Genomic DNA, 20,511 nt, shown 5'->3' with positions numbered 1-20,511 from the left:
CAACATTCGCTTGGAGTGTTGAGGGAAATGATCCTTGGACATTTGATCTCTTTAAGGGGAGATGAGATTTAAGCCCATGTGACTTTTTCCTTTGGAGATACCTAAAGGAAAAGGTTTTCAAACATCGTCCTCGATCTCTTAAGGATTTGAAGAAAAGGATCAGACAGGAAATCTACCCCATTCCGCCTGAGGTGACCCAGAGAGTGATGGAGAATGTATTGCCAACAACGGCCGCCATTTGTCTGATATGATTTTTAAAACCCATTAAAACAAAACTGTTTTTATGTACTTTTCAGAATAATATATACAATTTTTTTTTTTTAGATAGCTTTGTTAATTTTTTATACCCATTCAAAATGTAGGAGATCTTTATGCTCCACCCTGAATATTCTAATCATCTGTATAAAATGGGAGCTTTTAGTTGTTCATGTAAAAACAATCTTCTTATAGAATATGCTACTGTGGCTGTTCATTTGTCTGTCCAGGATTTTAAATCATCTGTAGCTCACAAACCATTTCACCTATTGACTTGAAATTTGGTATACATATACTACGTGACGTCTACTATCCAGTTTCCGGGTGATGATTTTTATTACTCTTTTTATTTTTATTTTATTGTAGAATCAACTCTCGGCAGCGTGCAGCAGGGCGGCCATGTGGCGCATGTGTACATGCACCATTCTCATTTCCTACTACATTCGCTAATCATTCTTGAGGCAGATTGATGACTTAAGTGCCAGCTTATGTGAAGAATTAAAGAAAACGTACTAAGTAATTGCAACACAAAAACTAACTTAATCAGTTTTAATGCGAAAAGATGCCGACGAAAGAAGAGAAGCAGCGGGCCGCTAGGGTGGAGAAAAGAAGAGCTGCTCAGGAAGCAGCAAGCGTATCAACCTCTGAGCAAACGAAGCTAAACGTACAGAGAAAGAGGATGAAAACTATGAATGCTCAAGTCAAGTGTATTCACTGCACGTTATCGTGCAGTACACCGTTACTGGTTTATTTAATAAAAGCATTTTCTCTGTTATACAGTGTATGTGACATTTTACAATTGATTGAATGTTGATGTAATCCTAAAAAATGAATACAGCATAAAAAAAAATTGTGTGCAAAAAACTTAAGAGACATCTGCACCTTGGTGCCTCAGATTGGTGCTTTCATAATTGAATATTGTGAGAGGACACTTTTGAGAGCTTGGTGGCCAAGATCTTTCCAGATGAAAAAAAAACCTGATGAAAATACATCAGAGAAACTGTCCTTGCATAATGCACTTGCAGTACAAACCAAAAACAGGATCTGATTTCTAGCTTTAAAATTAGTAATAAAATAAAGGAACGCAAGATAAATACCTTGATATATTTAGGGTTTTTTGTCTTCTTTAAGCCATATTCATTGTTGCTATATTCAAACTGGTTTCTCTGAAAAATAATTCCAAGTTACATATATTATAAAGCATGTGGGGTCATTTTAGGCACCCTCACTTTACAGTATGCCTTTGCTTTATTATTTCATTAAATCAAAAGTTGATTGTGCGGTAGCAAAATCAGTCATAGCATTTAAAGAATCCTAAAGAAGCAAAATGCATCTTTGTTGTTTTCAGGTTTCACTTTAATAAATGTATTGGCTCATGCTAGCCAAGAACTTTACTTCACATGTAGACCTGTGTCGCTAATCTGGCCTAAACTGTGAAAATGTTTAGATAGCTTAAAAATAGTCTGTGTGTCTTATTTCAAGCATACACCTCCAAAATATTTACCGCACATTATAACAGAAACATTATTTTACTTACAGGTAGGTTACAAGCACTGTCCAAATAAATGACTAATATGGCGCAGGGTCGCCTTTGATTGTTCTAAAAAATAAAGAATTAAAAGGTTATACAAAAGGTCAAGTAAAAATAAGTAACAGATAAAAAAAAATTAAAAGTACACATCTGCATATTGTGGCTTGTTCTGGGGCACCAGATGCAGACACAAGTTCCCAAGCACAACACTGGCTTTATTTTGATGTGGGAAACGTTTCCCCAAGTTTCCCACCAGCACAGCACATTCACAGTGAGCCCCAAACACACTAATGCAGTACACAGCACTTTCTTTCTCTTCTTTCTCTCCTTCCGCCTCCACTCCTCCCCTGGCCAGCTTTTTCTTCTCCCTCCCGACTCTGGCTCCTTGAATGAAGTAAGGTGGTCTCTTTTATGCTACACCCGGGAGCACTCCAGGTGGCCCATCAGCATAATCCAGAAGTACACCCACGTGTGGCAGAAGCCCAACATAGTAGGGCTCCATAGCTCATGCTGAGTCACAGAATACCAATTCCCATGGAGCCTTGTGGGAAGTTGGCATTGCCACAACCCATGGAGGCTGCCATCTAGCGCTCCGGGGGAGATAATAACCTAACACACTCTCCCCTCCCAGTCCTTCCATCTTCTGTGTGTCCCGGCCGACTAAGGCTGCCAGCTGACCCTTACAATATGTATGATTGGTAATTGTAACAAAAAACATTTTATTGCACACATTCTAGTTATGATATTCTTCATCAATATTCATAAGGAATACTCTTATAATTTATTTCATACTAAATGGGGTGGGAGAATGAAGCTAATTTCTAATATCTAGATTCTCAGAAAAACACTACGGATTTTCTTAAAGTACTTATTGCTACCGTACCTCCACAAGCTTCTGCTGATCCACCAGTAAAGACAGCCACTCAAGTTTTAAATGGACTTCACCACTTTCTATGTCGTTCAGTGGGAACCACTGTTCAAAAAGAGAAAAAATTTGGTTTAGACAGAAGAAAAAAATAACCATTAGTAAGAAGAGAATCAACTTATAGAAGAATTGTCAAAAATATTTTAACATTAGGATTTATGCACTTGGTTAGCAAATATAATGAGTGTTCTGGAGAACAGCTCCAGTCTGATTTGGGAGGGTGCACACGTAAATACACATTTATATTATACATGGAGCTCTGAAAAGTAAAGCCAACCTTCAATACAAGGTTCATCATTCAGGTAAAGTCAAATACATTAATGAATTATTGCTTATATTGGTTATTTTTTATAAGCAGTATTTATTTTCATATTGAGCAGCAGAGTGGTTAACTTGGGTGTCCTGGGCTTGAATCCCTAACCTGGTCACTGTCTGTGTAGAGTTTGCATGTTCTCATAGTGTTTGCATGGATTTTTCACCGACATTGTAAAGTTAGCCCTAGTATGAGTGAGTGTGGTGAAGCATGTCTAGGGTCCATGGAGGATTGGAGCAGGTGTAGGTGTTTTAAAAGTATAGTGCAGCTCAGATTTCATGAGTGTAGATGTGCGGCTCCAGAGAAACTACAGTAGTGGCCCAAAGTTTTGGCAGTGACACAAATGTTGCGTTTTGCAAAATTTGCAGCATCAGTTTTTGTGGTGGCAATTCACATTGTTTTTATATTATTGTGCAGAGTGATCAGATGCATCTTAATTCATTGCAAAGAGGTTTACTTGCATAATAAGTTAACTTTATCACAAAATCCCATTTTCACTTATTTTGGCCCTGGAACAAAATGATCAGCTAAAAGTGTCCAAACACACACCAGGGGCCTCATGTATAACACCGTGCGTAGAATTCGAACTATAACATGGCGTAAGCACAAAAGCGAAATGTGCTTACGCACAGAAAAATCCAGATGCAGGAATCTGTGTGTACTCCAACTTCCACGTTCTTCCGCTACATAAATCCCGGTCAGCGTGAAAAGTAACGCTCGTGCACGCGCTTTATGTAATGCCCCAACTCCTCCCAGAATTACGCCTCTTTGAATATGCAAATCAATATAAATCGCCCTTAAGCTCAGCCTTCTGTGAAAACACAACGGGAAAAGGAAGAGGGAAAATGGAAGAATTTCAGCGAAAATCAAGTGGAGGCAAAGTCGCCGTCAAAAGGCAAGACGTAGCCCACCATCGGTGTGTCATATGAAAGCTTATTAGGGTACTGAGAAAAAAAAGGCACACAGTGGGGGAAAAGCACGAAATGTCAACTTGAATCTTGAAATTTCCACTTTAATCACGTAGTTTATTTTGTCATTAAAACAGAACATCATAAACTTCATCTTAAAATCATCTAATTAACCACTTTCTCAAATCACATCGTAATTAAAGTAGCACATTAAATGCTTTGTTTTGTATGTGATCTTCTATGCGCTCTATGTGTGTGAATCACTACGTGCTTCTTAAACCGGTTCTCTTCCTCCGACAGGACACAGAATCCATTACATTCGTGATATTACAGCTCTCGGAATAACTAAAATACTGAGATGTATACGTGATATCATTTTCATGATGACAGTTAAAGCACGTTATTAAACATGGGTTTCACGGCGCAGTGATTGTGTGCGACCTTCGATGAAATTATGTATTGCAGCAGTACTCACGGGTGGCTCTATGTCCAATAGAGAAAGTCCAATGTCAATATGTTATCTTATGCACGGTGGATCGCCACACAATCAGCTCTGTAATAGACGTTAAGCCATCTGTAAGCTTAGAGCGCTGATTCTTCAAAACGTTTAAGGAACATTGAAATATCTTCGTAGTACATGTTTAATTATTCTATCCTTCACGCCAGTCCCAGTGAAGAATATAGATTATTTAAATGAAGTTAAAGTTTTATCTGTATAATATAATAAACATATTTTGCTGCATTTCATCTTAAAAATGATATCATCATCATATGTAAATACCCGCTTTATAAAGTGGCGCAGGTTGTGTAATATTATAACTGTACTTATTAAGTACAAATAGTTCTACAAGGAGCACTTGATTGAGTGCGTTTAAAGTTCTTGGGATGAAACTGTTTCTGAACCGCAAGGTCCGTACAAGAAAGGCTTTGAAGCGTTTTGCCGTGGCTGAGACAGCGTGTTCTTGAAGCCGATAATTCTCTTTTCGATCAGCTGCAGCTGTGATTCACACTCAGATACAGTGATATAAATACTCCGAGTCGTGCAGTGAGAGTAATATGGAAAAAGATGATCCGCTGTGGCAACTCCTAACGGGAGTAGCTGAAAGAAGAAGAAGGTGCAGTTAGAGTAACGACGCTAAAACAGTTATGGTATTTAGAATACTATGGCTGTTCCTTGGACCATTATATTGTTACAAGTTAATTACAATCAGATGCATTACACTAAAAACAATATGTGGTTAGTTTCAGTGTATTTATAAAGCCGCGTCAGGAAAATAAGGAGTAACCACAAAGGAACAGTAGCATTGCTTTGATGCTGGGTGCCGCCAGTCTGCAAAACCGAGCGGAGAACTTTCGTACGACAAGGTATGAGGTACCGTGGAATAGTGCGTGGCTTTACGCCAAGTGTAGGTTTTATATATCGCGATTTGAACGTGGAAAAGTTCTTACGCAACATTTCTGTGCGTACGCACCGTTTATACATGAGGCCCCAGGACCATCTCCTTCTGAGGAGTCAGCTATAGAATCGTCTTGCCACCAGCGCAGAGCTTTCTCAGTATTGGTACCAGGTGGGTGTGAGCTCATCTGCACATACAGTCAGGCGAAGACTTTTGGACAATGGCCTTGTATCAAGATGCAAAGTTATTTTTTCAGATGAAACTTATGAAATGTTTATAATTGTTCTTAAGCATACCATAGAAACATGTAAAAAAAACCTGAAAATGTTGATGCAGCAAAGTTTACAAAACACATCATTTGTGTCACTGCTAAAACCTTTGGCCACTACCGTACTGTGGGAATTGGCTAATTTGTCTCTTTACGTGCACAAGCGCAGTTGGCACAGCCATCCCTTATTGCAGATGATTTAAAGCACCTTCATTCACAGGGTTATAAAAAGGTCTGAGCAGACAGAGAAAGAGAAAGAAAGAAAGATTTGGGCTGGAGTCAGTGCAGGTTAAAGGAGGCAAGTATTTGGTGAAACCCCTACAGAAGAGCACATGCAGAGGTTTTCCAGGAATGGATCAACCCCTGCTTATTTTGTGGAAAAGGAATGATTGCATGTTCCAGAGGATCTGAAGGACTGAAGGATGGTGGAAGGATAAAGGATTCAGGTTCTGAGCATCTCAGTGGGTTAATCATTGAAGTGGCTGGGATGGGAGTCAATTTATGTACCGCATTCGCCAGGGTCTCAGCCCAACTGAGCATGCCTGGTGGGAAAGCAGGGTGACATGGAACAGAACAAGCAAGCACTGGGAATTATAATGGCAGGAAGCATATTCTGATTGATTTTATCCTTGATTTTAACTATTGGATGTTAACTCCCTGCACTGCACTATTTTTGCAGGACTACTTGTTTTAGGTTACTGCCTTTGTTTTTAAAATGAAAAGCACTTTGCACTTTTTTGCACCTTACTTGTTGTTTGTGTCCTCATTTGGCCTGGTCCTTCTTAGTTGCGAGTATCGATCTGCCTGCAAATGGAAGAGGCCCAGGGCTGTAGACACCTGGGGCGTCACAGTAAGTGTGGTGGAGCCTGTGGGTGACCAGCAGCCCGTTCACAGTTGTTTTCTCCTGCCTCATGCACAGTTGGGACTGTTGGGTTAGGCACTGACTCCCTGCACCCCTGACTAAAAATTAGGCCAATTTGGGATTGTATGTATTTATGTATGTATGTATATGTGTATATATTTTAATATACCTATTCTTTTAAAATAATAACATAGCTTCTCGTACTTTTATTCTACCAATGTTAAATAAACAAACATATAAATAAACTATGGACATTTAGTTGTGAAGAAGGTATACTTCCGCTTAACATTTTAGTCTAATTATAAAAAATATCCCAGGGTCATAATGCTGGTTTAAAGACAATTATCTTTGAACATCATTGATACACCTGCACGGAAGCAGTACCGACTCTGTGCTTTTGTTTTTTTATGTTGCTACACATTAAATATTTAATATTTTGTAAAGTGTAACATAAAGGCGTAACAGAGTGCTGTGCAGCTAGCCACCTTCTGCTTCAACAGTTGAAATATTTTTATTAGTTTGAGAATTACCAAAAAGTCTTTTAAGTATTACTCTGTTGAAGAGGTTCAGGCCTCCGCAGTGATCCTGTTAAATACAACAGCACTTCACCAAGACGCACGCCTTGCAGCCTGTGGGGTTGAATGAATTCTTACCACAATTAAATGACACAGAAAGCAACGGCGATAACACTGAATCCATACTGTTGAGTACACCCCAGTGAGCTCCGTTTGGAGTTATTCAATGAAGGTTATTGAAATAGTGTCACACTTTACTTTAGTTTTAATAATATAGCACAATGGTTAACTCTACTGCCTCACAGCTCCAGTGACCCTTTGAGGTGAACACCAGCCTGAGAAACTTCTGTGCATAACTATTATGTTCTCCCTGTGTCTGTATAGACTTTTGTCTAGGTACTCCTCTACGAATAAATTGAGTTTGACATTTTCACTTCCCAATGACCCACCTGTGTTGCTGAAAAGAGATTAAAAGTGGCAGCTGATTGCTGTCATATTTAATTATATTATTTTAAAGGGGCTATGTGAGCAGAAGCACAGTACCGACTAAAGCACTGTGCTTACGTACATCGTTCAATTCATAGGTACTGCTTACTTGACAGTGCACAGTAGTTTCTTTCTCAACAACATTGTTGAGACAAGACTCCATTTTTTTAATATCTACTCAAAAATCTCTCGTGAAAGCTAAGATCTGTTTCACATATGCAAACTGCTCTGGCCAGCCCAGCCCAGCCCAGGAGTGCCATTTCACAAGTGTAAAAAGCTCTAAAATGAAAAAGAGGCTTGGGCACCTACATTATCTTTAGCCTGTTTCTACAGTTTGTGTCAGAGTTAACAACTGCTAAAGTAAACACATAGGTGAAAGCCCACCAATCCCATTCTACTACTCACTATAAAATAATGACAAACATCACACAAGTGTATCAAACCTGAAATAAATACCTACTAAAGAGCACAGAGAAGGTAACATCTTTATCTATATACAGTAGAACCTCTGGTCACGAACGTTTCTGAACACGTACAAATCGGGTTATGATCAAAATGTTTGCCAAAATCACGACCGCACGCTCTGGTGGCGAACAAAAACACTGGCGGCCAGTTTCCCTATGCGCCAATGATCTCCCGTTCTCCGTTTCCCATTTTGTTTTGTTTGCGTATACAGGGCCTAACAAAGCAGCTGATGCTGCAAAAGGAGTTACAATGTTAACCAAGCACAGGCCTCAAGTGGAAAAACTGTTGCTAGTGTGGTTGAACGAGAAGCAACTTGCAGGGGATAGCGTAAGCGAGGCGATCATATGCGAGAAAGCCAGGAAGATTCATGGCAATTTGCTGAAAAAAAATCCTTCTTCAAGTGGCGAAGTTGAGGAATTTAAAGCCAGTAGAGGATGGTTTGAAAAGTTTTGCAAGAGAAGTGGCATTTAATTTTTTTGCCCTGTGCTTAAAACTTATAAAAAAAAGTGTTTACAGCGAGCGGTTCATAAGGGTCTAGCACGAACTCTTACAGTGCTAGTTTTCTCAGTGTTATTCAATGTTTTTACATTTAGTTTACTATTAAACTGTGTATTCTATGGTATAACAAACTATTTTTGTGGTTAAAAAACTTAAAAAAATATATATATTTACATACAGTTTGTACGGTCTGGAACGGATTAATTGTATTTACATACAATCTTATGGGGAAATTACGTTCGGGTCACAACCAAATCGGGTCGCGTCCAGAGTTTTGGAACGAATTACGGTCATGACCAGAGGTACCACTGTAAACTGATGTTAAAAACAGCAATTTGGATAAAGAGAAACTTTTAGTCCGCATTCAATGTAAATGTAGCAATCACCCAACTTCTATAATATCCAGCAGCTACACCACATGCACTTCAGAACAGGTCATCCACCTGAAGCTAAGCAAGTTTGGGCCTGGCCAGTATTCGAATGGGAGACCATCTAGGAAAAGCTTTGCTTGCTGCTAGAAGTGTTGGCGAGGCCAGCAGGGGGTGCTGATCCTGTGGCCTGAATATGGATTCAAATGCCCCAGTGCAGTGATGGGAACACTGTGCTGTAAAAATATCGCCATCCTGAGATGTAAACGGAGGTTCTGACTCTCTGTATTCATAACAGATCCCTGGGCATCCTTCATAAAGAGCTGGTGTATCTCAATGTCCAGGCTAAATTGCCCACCTCAGCCTAGTCATTCTGCCCCTCTAATAATTCCATCCCTAATTGTCTTTCTCTCTAACCCCTTCACCACCCTAACAGCTAATGGGTGGTGACTGTACTGGCACAGAAATGGCTGCCATCACATCATCCAGGTGGATGCTACACATTAGTGCTGGATGAAGTGGCGCCTCACTCACTATGTTAAGTGCTTTGAGTAGTCAGAAAAGCACTATATAAATGTAAAAAATTATAAACAAATAAATGTGACACCAGTCTTGACACACATTAACTTCCCTTACCCCTTTATTTGCATGAACAACTTCACCACTCTCTTAACATAACACAGAATCCAAGCCACACAAATATTTTACTTAGTAATCATCTCAAAATCATCAAGTGAGATAAATTTAAAAAGATGTGGATGTGGCTGCATATTAGTAATATCACCAAACGGATCAATATGTCAAAAACTAAAATGCTAAAGGCATAGATCTGAAAATAACATCCAGTTGTCTAGCACTAAATTCAGCGAGTGTCTTCTGTAAAATGGTGTAAAAGAGATATTAGTGTCACCAGTTTCAACGCCCTCTTTATCCTCCATCAAAACCAATGAGACAAATCCTTTGCAATATTGAAGAATGTTGAGAGGCAGAATGGATGGACAATTGGCTAGAACAGACAGACTTGTGCCTGCCTGTCCATAAGGATTTTTGGCCCCAACACATTTATTTTCATCAGAATCTGTGCAGATAGGAGATCGGTGTGCTTCTCCTTTGTTGGTTGTTTTCGGTTATTTTTTTTATTTATTCGTAACTTTGTATGGCACTCTAAGTTTATCAGTGAGAACTGCAAAAACAAATCGAAATGAGTCAAATTATTAAATGATCTTTTTATATATTAAGCCCAAAATTTAAATGTGGAAATACAATTCACGTACAGTACTGTATATGTTTTCAAAACTGGAAAGGGTAGAAAAGAACAGTACAGTGCTTTTTAATATACATTTACTGCATTGTTGTTCATTATTAGAAGTTATGTTACTTGTTGTTCATAATTGATGTTAATTTTAATCTTGAGCTGAAGTGACATTTTGCAGTACTGGTTCCTGTATATAAATATTTGTTACACGTTAAAGCTTCACATAGAAAAGTCTCCTTTAAACTGAAACATCTGAAAATGTGGCCTGTTAAACATTAATTTGTTAGTAAATAAAGCAGCTGCTATTAATGGTGTTATTTTGAGCGTGAAGTCTGGTATCTGTTACATTACTGAAACTTGGGTTAAACATGGTTTAGTCAGGGAGTACTTCAAATATCACCAAAATGTTAAATACATCCTTTCAGATCCTGATATTAGATTTTAAAACCGAATCAAGCATAATAATATTATTAATTCACAGATCTCCTGATCTTTAGTCTTCATTTTTTTTATCAAGTTTAGAAACCTTTTATCCAATTGATCTACTAAATATGATAAAGTAATCTAACCTTGGTGGGTTTAAATACACACTAAAGTGGTAACGTATGCTGTCAGGAAAAAATCTCCATATTTGTGACAGATCATACATACAGCCAATATCACACCTTACATTGAATTATTAAACTCTTTGTTGATGAATCCATTTTAGAGCATTATGTGATTTGTTTGTTTTCTTACCAATACACGTTCAAATTAAAACCAAAGTAAGTAAAATATACATTTATGAAGCACCTATCAAAGACAAAAGTCACAAAGTGCGGAACAGTAAAATACAGAAGGAAAATGTAATATTACAACAACACAAAATATAAATGCAATATAAAACTCTCCAACAGGCAGCAAAGCTAGGTTAGGTTAGGTAGACTATTATCCCCGAGGGAAATTTATTTGCAGCAGGATGGTACAAAAACAGAAGACATTGTTACAGAGATCCAATAGATAAACAAAGACACATTTCACAACCAATGTTATTCCATAAACACACACTCAAGATTAGTTTAATGAAGAATAATTACTTTCCAAAGTACACAAATTAATAATACAGAATTTAATATTTAGAAGCATCCCTACAAGTAATAGAATTTAAAATGCTTATAGCTCTAGGAATACAAGAGTATTACAAGTTCTTAAGCCTGTTGCTCTATACCTTTGGAAACCTAAACAAGCTACCTGAATGCCTGTCTGAACAAATGCGTCTTAAGTTGACACTTGAACAGTTCAGTCAGTTCTGTTGATCTCATCACCAGTGGAAACTGTTCCTTAACCTTGGAGCGATGGACTGGAATGCGCGATCCCCACGTGTATTGGTAGTCTGGTACAAGGAACGGAAAAGGGATCTAACTGAGCAGATCTCAGAGCACAGCCTGTGGTATAATCCTGAGGCAGGTCTGTGATATATTGGTAAGGGAGTACCAGAATTTTAAACTGGACACTAAATTCTACTGGGATTCAATGTAGAGAGAATAAAATTGGGCGATGCAAGTCCAAAACTAGGAAGCATTAAATAAAGCAATATTTCAAGATTTATTGACTTTATAAGACCTTCAATTACAGGTATATATGAGCCATGCTTTACACAAATATGGCCCTCTCAGAACAAAAGCAGTCAAAATACAAAAAGATCTGCCTTGGTTTACTGAAAACACATGCAATATTAAGTAAACAAGCTATAAAACTAAGGATGCAAGGTTACTGGTCTGAAAGGATTCAAAGTTTGGCAAGTTTGGCATTAGTTACTAAATACTTAAAAGGGCTTAGAATTTAAACATTTGCAATGTAGCCTACAGAACAACATTAAAGATGCTTAATCTAATTTACAGGCCATAGCCTGTTTTAGCAGCAGAGTGCACAAGCCAGAACACAGCCCTGAACAGGACACCAGTCCAACGAAGGGACCCCTCACACATGGACCCAACACTTGCATTCATCCAGGTTGGAATCACCAGTCACCCTAATGACTTTGGAAACGTGAAAAGAAAAAAAAAAAAATCACAAAAATTCATCTATACCCAGATTCACTCAGACACCGGGAGAATGTGAAAACTCCACATGGACAACAGAAAAGTATGGGATTTGAATCAAGGACACTGGATCTTTGACGTGGTAATGCTACCCATCATGCTTCTGTGCCACCCTCCAACAAATTATAGTATGTAAAATGCAACTAGTTATTTTACATAAGTGATAAATCACATAAATAAGGAATTATGAACTGTAAGTCTGAATTAAAATGTAATGAAACTATTAAAAAAGTATAGTGTGGTTTACCTCATCCACTACTCTGTCTTTCATAACTTCACCCAGGTCAATACAGAGGCTAAAAAGGAAAAAGAAAACAAAAATGCATATAATAAGAAAAATGCAAGAAATGTGCCGAATTACAACTTTTTTAATGCAGCCATTTTCTGTTGCATAAATAATTTGCTTGATTGAAATCTAAGTTGCAAATGTCGTTGATGCCAAAATGATTTATTTTATGCAATTATTAAATGAAATTTATAAATATTTTGATATTAAAAGATTTTTTTTGCAATTCAAAAAATGTTTTTTAAATATACTTGTAATCAGGGTTAAAATGATTATTTAATCTTATTTAATCATACTTACCTTTGAAATATTTATAAAACATTTTTTGTAATTGTTGTTTTTTCTTTATTTCTTAGATAAATAAACACAGAGCAGTGATTTGCAGTGACTATTTAGTATAACAAAATCATTTCTTTGTTGACCTGGTCAATGACTGAAGTGCTCTTAAGCCTGGCTTATACTTACCACATGAAGCCTACACACACACCACAGCACAAAGTGCACGCATGATGATCAACCCAAACTCATTTATACTTGATGTGGCCCCTTCGACTGCTGCAGTGATAGTCTCCTAGTCAGCAAGTGACAATGTTTGGTCAATGTCACAGCAAATAGAAGGACAGTTGTGCTTGATATTACTGAATTTAATAGGAAGAAAAGGAGATGAAGGTGTGTCAGACCTGTTGACTAAAAGTGACGTATTCTCATGAGTTGGGGACCTACATAATGAGCAGATGCGTTTCAAATGTTTTTCAATGTGTTCCTTGTATTCTGGTGACCTGTTTGATTCTTGTGTGTCTCAGCCTCTCTTGCCTGGCACTTCTTCTGTTGATCGTGTCACCAAAGTCAAACTGACCAATTAGATTGCTCCGAGGAACCAGACATACACACACACACAGTAGCATTTAATTATATAGTAGATATGTTAGCAAATAATACATGTGTTTTGGACATTGTGAGCATATAACTAAATGGCATGTTGATTATGTGAGTAACTACTTTTTTTTAACAAAGTTTTAATATTGTTTTCAGTTCTTCAGCATTGGCGCCTGTTGGCCTCCATTGAAACTCATTGTTATGCACTGCACTGGCACAAACCGACATTTAGAACCATAGTAACCCATGTTAGGGTTTGGTTTTATGAAACCTTTCATTAACGTTTTTCATCTATAGATGGGACGCTTATTATTACAAATGTTAAACAGGTAAAACAGGTATTTACATAATGCAAGGAACAGGACACTCTTTCCAAAATACAATAATAAGTCACACACAGAATACCATCTTAAAAACATTGGTAAAATATATATTGTCTGCCTTTGACAAAGCATGTTAATAAGGGGTCGTAATATGGATTACCGGCTATACTGTCAAACTGAAATACACAGAATGGGCTGACGGCAGTTTTTCTGGATACTAATTTCTGAAGGGTGCTTGTTACATTAGTATGTATCTTTAATTTTACCTGCAACTTCTGTTCCTATATTTAGGTTGTGGGTGGCAACTAAAGGGAGGTGCAGCACCTTTTAAAAGATTTATTCCTCTTTATAGGATTTTCTTTTTCTCACATTTCATTTACAAATGAGCAATTCTTATAAATGAGTGAGAATTTGCTGAATTTGCTTGTACAATATATGCTGAATACTGAATTAGGTTAAAAAAAAAAATTTATCAGTATTACTGTTTAATTTATAGAAGTTCAGAAACATTAACGCAGACAGCTGGAAAGACTGGAAAGTGAATAAGAAAAATCTATTAAATTATGTTCAAATGAAGGGGTGCCAGTGTGAGAAAGGTCAGTATGGATGATAAATTGGACTAGACTGCCAATACTGATGCGCTGTGTAAGAAAGGTCAGAGCTTAGAACAGGCCCGCCGCCAGGGGGGACAAATGGGACTCTGGTCCAGGGCCCTAACGGAAGGGGGCCCCTTCACGCTTGATTTTTTTTTATGCTGATGTTGTGCATGTAGATATATATTCGGAGAATTATTCAAGTTACATGTAATAGAAAAGTTAAATCATTTAGCTTACAACAATACAAGTGAGTGTTTTAATAGCCACACGCTCCACGCAAGTAGATATCGTGCTTGTGTCGTGTGAAGCATGCTTGTCAAAGGGGGCCGACAGCGGCACGCTTCTCAAAGACAAAGGAGAGCCGACGTCCTTGAGCTTGACGTTGAGTAGTATGTTTGTTGTACAGGGTACGTGGGTAATGGATTGACTTCGCCGCTGAAATTGAATACTTCCGTTTCACAAACACAGGCACTGTTCTGTCTCAGACAACAGTGATATTGTTGTGCACTATCGTGGATGTTGACGTGTATGGTGTAGCAGAAGTCCGTCTCCGTAGTTTGAGAATTCATTTGCTTGGGTGTTTATTGTTGCTTTTAAAGCAGTGATGAGTGTGCGTTAGTTTTGTGTGTATCACTAAAGATTCTGGATCACCCAGATTTTTTGAAAACTTTGAAGTTTGATACAGCAGCTTACCATACTTATTGTACACCATGTAGATAACCCTAACCGTTAGTATATATTAAAATGTTCAGATGTTACTCTTATTCATTGGATTGGTATAATTGTACCATTACACGTTAAATAATACATAGGCCTATCTCATTAATGTATTGTTTCAATTCCGCTACGAGCTTCCGTTAGCACTGGCTTTCCTTCTTGCAGTCAATCTTTCATGAAGGCTTAACTCATCAAGTATGGTATTCATAAACGCAGCATTGTCACTGTCGGATAAACTACATTTCGATTATTTTGTATACGTATTTGAAGGTTTTGGCATGTGGGGACCGGGGGGGAAGGCAGATATTTCTGGCTGTGGGCCTGCTTGGAGGGCTGGCGTCCTTCAACATCTGCAATAAGATGCTGAAGATGTTCTACCAGACGATTGTGGCGAGTGTCCTCTTCTACGCGGTGGTGTGCTGGGGAGACAGCATAAAGATGAAGGACGCCTCACACCTGGACAAACTTGTTAGGAAGGCAGGCTCTATTGTAGGAATAAAGCTGGACAGTTTGACATCTTTGATGAGCAATGGGCACTGAGCAGGCTCCTGTCAATAATGGAAAATCCACTGCATCCACTGAACAGGATCATCTCCAGACAGAGGAGCAGCTTCAGCGACAGACTCCTCTCACCGTCCTGCTCCACTGATAGACTGAGGAGATCGTTCCTCCCCCACTCTATGCGACTCCACCCGGAGGGGGTAAACGTTAACATTATTCAAAGTTATTGTCCGTTTTTCCCTGCATTTTTATTACTCTTTAATTTAATATTGTTTTATTTTTTTTGAATCAGTATGCTGCTGCTCGATTATGTTAATTTCCCCTTGGGATTAAGTATCTATCTATCTATCTATGGCCAAAATTAGGATAGAATGGTGCAGTAATGGGAAATTTTAATTATGCAAATACAGTGGTGTGAAAAACTATTTGCCCCCTTCCTGATTTCTTATTCTTTTGCATGTTTGTCACACAAAATGTTTCTGATCATCAAACACATTTAACCATTAGTCAAATATAACACAAGTAAACACAAAATGCAGTTTTTAAATGATGGTTTTTATTATTTAGGGAGAAAAAAAAATTCAAACATACATGGCCCTGTGTGAAAAAGTAATTGCCCCCTGAACCTAATAACTGGTTGGGCCACCCTTAGCAGCAATAACTGCAATCAAGTGTTTGCGATAACTTGCAATGAGTCTTTTACAGCGCTCTGGAGGAATTTTGGCCCACTCATCTTTGCAGAATTGTTGTAATTCAGCTTTATTTGAGGGTTTTCTAGCATGAACCCCCTTTTTAAGGTCATGCCATAGCATCTCAATTGGATTCAGGTCAGGACTTTGACTAGGCCAAAGTCTTCATTTTGTTTTTCTTCAGTCATTCAGAGGTGGATTTGCTGGTGTGTTTTGGGTCAGTGTCCTGTTGCAGCACCCAAGATCGCTTCAGCTTGAGTTGACGAACAGATGGCCGGACATTCTCCTTCAGGATTTTTTGGTAGACAGTAGAATTCATGGTTCCATCTATCACAGCAAGCCTTCCAGGTCCTGAAGCAGCAAAACAACCCCAGACCATCACACTACCACCACAATATTTTACTGTTGGTATGATGTTCTTTTTCTGAAATGCTGTGTTCCTTTTACGCCAGATGTATGGGACATTTGCCTTCCAAAAAGTTCAACTTTTGTCTCATCAGTCCACAAGGTATTTTCCCAAAAGTCTTGGCAATCATTGAGATGTTTCTTAGCAAAATTGAGACGAGCCCTAATGTTCTTTTTGCTTAACAGTGGTTTGCGTCTTGGAAATCTGCCATGCAGGCCGTTTTGCCCAGTCTCTTCCTTATGGTGGAGTCGTGAACACTGACCTTAATTGAGGCAAATGAGGCCTGCAGTTCTTTAGACGTTGTCCTGGGGTCTTTTGTGACCTCTCGGAGGAGTCGTCTCTGCGCTCTTGGGGTAATTTTGGTCGGCCGGCCACTCCTGGGAAGGTTCACCACTGTTCCATGATTTGGCCATTTGTGGATAATGGCTCTCACTGTGGTTTGCTGGAGTCCTAAAGCTTTAGAAATGGCTTTATAACCTTTACCAGACTGATAGATCTCAATTACTTCTGTTCTCATTTGTTCCTGAATTTCTTTGGATCTTGGCAGGATGTCTAGCTTTTGAGGTGCTTTTGGTCTACTTATCTGTGTCAGGCAGCTCCTATTTAAGTGATTTCTTGATTGAAACAGGTGTGGCAGTAATCAGGCCGGGGGGTGGCTACGGAAATTGAACTCAGGTGTGATACACCACAGTTAGGTTATTTTTTAACAAGGGGCAATTACTTTTTCACACAGGGCCATGTAGGTTTGGATTTTTTTTATTCTCCCTAAATAATAAAAACCATCATTTAAAACCTGCATTTTGTGTTTACTTGTGTTATATTTGACTAATGGTTAAATGTGTTTGATGATCAGAAACATTTTGTGTGACAAACATGCAAAAGAATAAGAAATCAGGAAGGGGGCAAATAGTTTTTCACACCACTGTATAAACTGGGAAGATCAACAAGTAATAAATTACAGTACTGTGTATTCAGTGATTGCTTTGTATCATATTATTTTCGAGCAACTACGAGAGGAAACTCGGTATGCATTTAATATTTTATAAGTATCAATACAGAATTAATGGTTAAATGTACAAAATCTATTAAGATAAAGTCATTAGTATATACAGTGGTACTATATAAGTTTCACAGACAGCTTACTGTGGTGGGGTGAAAAACTGGCAAAGCAGTGCCAAGGAGAAGAGAGCACAGGAAAAAGAGCAATGATAGGCAGACCTGGGTAAATCAACTTGTTAGATGAACCCTCAATGAGAATTCTCAAGTACCAATGTACATCAACAGGCAACAAGATGCTGTTGACACAACAAGCTAATAATTAAGACCAAAGTAACAGTTTATAGGGGTGGGCAGCCACCAAATAACTGTCACAGTTTGAGAATGGTCTTTATGGGAACCCACACAGATTCTATACAGCTATTTGCCACAGACATTTCTGACATGCATACCTAAGAAGGAAATACTGTACTCTGCAAGAACACTCAGGTAAGCAGAACACTGGGTCATTTCCTACACTCTGCTTGATGCCAGCAAGAAATATTGGGGGTAACGTGTTACATAGTCCAGTTACTTTATAAAGTAATGAATAACCTAATTAATGCTTATTTTCTTGAAGTAAAACTACCAGCATTACTTAAAAAATGTATTACAATGGAAGTTTATTTCTGCATTCAAAAAAAAATGACTGCATTCCTTTGCAAATATATTGTCTACTGCTGTCGGTGTAACATCATTCACACATGTGCTCCAACTATCCTGTCACAGCTATTGGGGAATGTGTTACGTACAGGCATAGCGTGCAATCGAGTAAAATGAGCTAAACAAAAGTTGATGGTACACATCTAATCCTGAATCTGTTGAGGGGTCCATTTAATCCACCAAGAGTGTGCTACATGCATAATTAAAAGAGTGAGATCTGTGTTAGCAGAGCGCCCGCTTTGGGGATGGAAAATGGGGATGATTATTATTTCTTTCACAGCACATGAAGTACTAAACATATTTCTAAAACAAAAAAAAAAGTTTGGCTGCAGTCAGTTTCATAAAGGTTCATAAACAGGCTTAGGATTTAATGACAAAATGCTGGATAGTGAAATGTGTAGTTTTTCATCCCAAAGAAGCGTGTTAAACTACTGTATATAACATATTTAGTTACTTTTTTTTGTAAGTAATGATTTTCACAGAAACACTGCCAGCAAGGCCGCTCTGGTGTGGAACAGGTTTGGACCTGCTGAGTATGTCCGGCCCTTTGACTCTGAATTCGTTGTTAAAACTGCTGCTCTCTTTAATATATATATAAATTATCTATATACAAAAAATGACCTAATTAGCTGTTTGACCATGCAGATGACAAAAAAGTAAGCAAATACACCCGAGTCAGAAAATTTACTACAAGTGGACTTAAATTTGAGAAGAATGTGCCTGAAGACATTGCAAACGTGGGCAATGTTTTACAAAGAGTAAATAAAAGTAGTATATAACTAAATAATGGAGAGAGGTCTGAAACTTGTGTGACAGATGGCCGGGCCCATGCCTGGCCAGGACGCCCCTTCACCACATCTGCCAGGGGGACAAGGATGGGAAGCCCAGTATCTCCCCCTGGACGCTAGTTGGCAGCATCCCTGGGTTGCAGTGGTGCCTCGGACTCCCCCAGGGCTTCATGGGAGTTGGAGTTCTGTGCAGCTCTGTGGGGTTCCACAGGTGCCACCAGGGGGTGCTGCAACAGAAGCGGCTGGCCCCTTTTAGGCACTGGTTTCACCTTACCCGTAAGTGCAGTCAGAGGTTGATAATCAATCACCTGGAGCACTTCCGGGGGCCTGATGAAAGGGTGGAGGTGGACAAAGCTTGCTGAGGAGGAGTGGTGGAAGAGAGGAAAGAAAGAGTGCTTAGTGTATTTTATTTGGGACTGTGTTGTGGCTGGAGGGATTACGGGGAAGACGTGCCCTCCAGCTGAAGAAAAATAAAAAGTCTTTTCATTTTATACGGGCCTCCCGTGTCAGGCGCTATATAATGCCTTTATTACCCTTGAAAGTCCACCTTATAAGAAGGACTTCAGAGTCATAATGAACTTGTTACCATCTACAACCAGGCAGTATACAGCAGAGATTAGGAAGGTTACAAAGCACGCTCTCTCAGCACAAATCAAGAGAGGTTATTCTTAAGTTGGTCAATACACTTCTGAGGCCTCATCTGTAATACTAAGTGTGCAGTTTCAGCTTTCATGTGCCAAAAAAAACAACATATTGACAATAAAGAAGGTCTAGGATGAGTGATCAGACCGATGCTGGGACTGAAAGGTGTGAGCCAGAAGGAAAGACTGAAGGTGCTGAATGTTTTCATTTTAAGTAGGTAGACAGACTAAAGGACGACATAAAAGATGTGCTTAACATTAGGAAGGAAGCTATCAGAGTGAATACTGGGTTTACATTTAAAATGAGTTCTTCAACTACAACACAAACATTACAAATGTTTCATACCACAGAGAACTTTAGATAGGTGGAATAAGTTATCAGTTAGTGTACTAAATAGTAGTACTTCAAGAACTTTAAAATCAAGACTCGATGATATTTAAAATAAGTTAGGTGAATAGAGATTGACTGGCCTGCTCTCATCGAAATGTTTCGTAAACATCTGGGTATTGTAGGGGCCAGTACCGCAAAAAAGGGAAATTTTTGCTTGCATGCCTTAATCCTGCGGAGCTGGTCCTGAACTATAGGAGTCCTCTTGTGGTAGACAACCTGGGCCCACAATCAGTTTTCCGATTTGACAAAGATTATCCAGAGAATTATCTCTCTGCTCCAATAGGCTTATTCTCACCTGCACAAAACTGGCAGCACTGTGAGGATTATGTTTTTTGATTTCTCAAGTGCCTTGAACACCTCTCAGCTATGCAGATATGCAGGTGGATGAACCTATGGTGTCCTGGATGATGGACTACCTGTCAGGCAGACCACAGTTTGTGTGACTCGAGGTTTGTGTTTCTGATATTGATGT

The 20,511-nt window shown here is 38.7% G+C and overlaps 1 protein-coding gene across 1 annotated transcript in view; it reads right to left on the bottom strand.

Moving 5' to 3' along the window:
* The window catches only part of esyt3 (extended synaptotagmin-like protein 3), a 142,247-nt gene that overhangs the window by 30,837 nt on the left and 90,899 nt on the right, over window positions 1-20,511 (bottom strand). The window contains exons 11-14 of the mRNA XM_039757289.1: window positions 12,375-12,423; window positions 2,670-2,759; window positions 1,793-1,855; window positions 1,353-1,421 (exon numbers count right to left, since the gene is read on the bottom strand). Coding sequence (XP_039613223.1) covers window positions 1,353-1,421; window positions 1,793-1,855; window positions 2,670-2,759; window positions 12,375-12,423 — 271 coding nt within the window. The remainder of the gene's footprint in view (window positions 1-1,352; window positions 1,422-1,792; window positions 1,856-2,669; window positions 2,760-12,374; window positions 12,424-20,511) is intronic.

The sequence above is a fragment of the Polypterus senegalus genome, chromosome 6, assembly GCF_016835505.1.
Source record: "Polypterus senegalus isolate Bchr_013 chromosome 6, ASM1683550v1, whole genome shotgun sequence".
In the NCBI taxonomy this organism is placed as follows: domain Eukaryota; kingdom Metazoa; phylum Chordata; class Cladistia; order Polypteriformes; family Polypteridae; genus Polypterus; species Polypterus senegalus.
The sequence above is the reverse complement of the archived record's forward strand: the minus strand, read 5'-3'. Positions and strand labels throughout refer to the sequence as shown.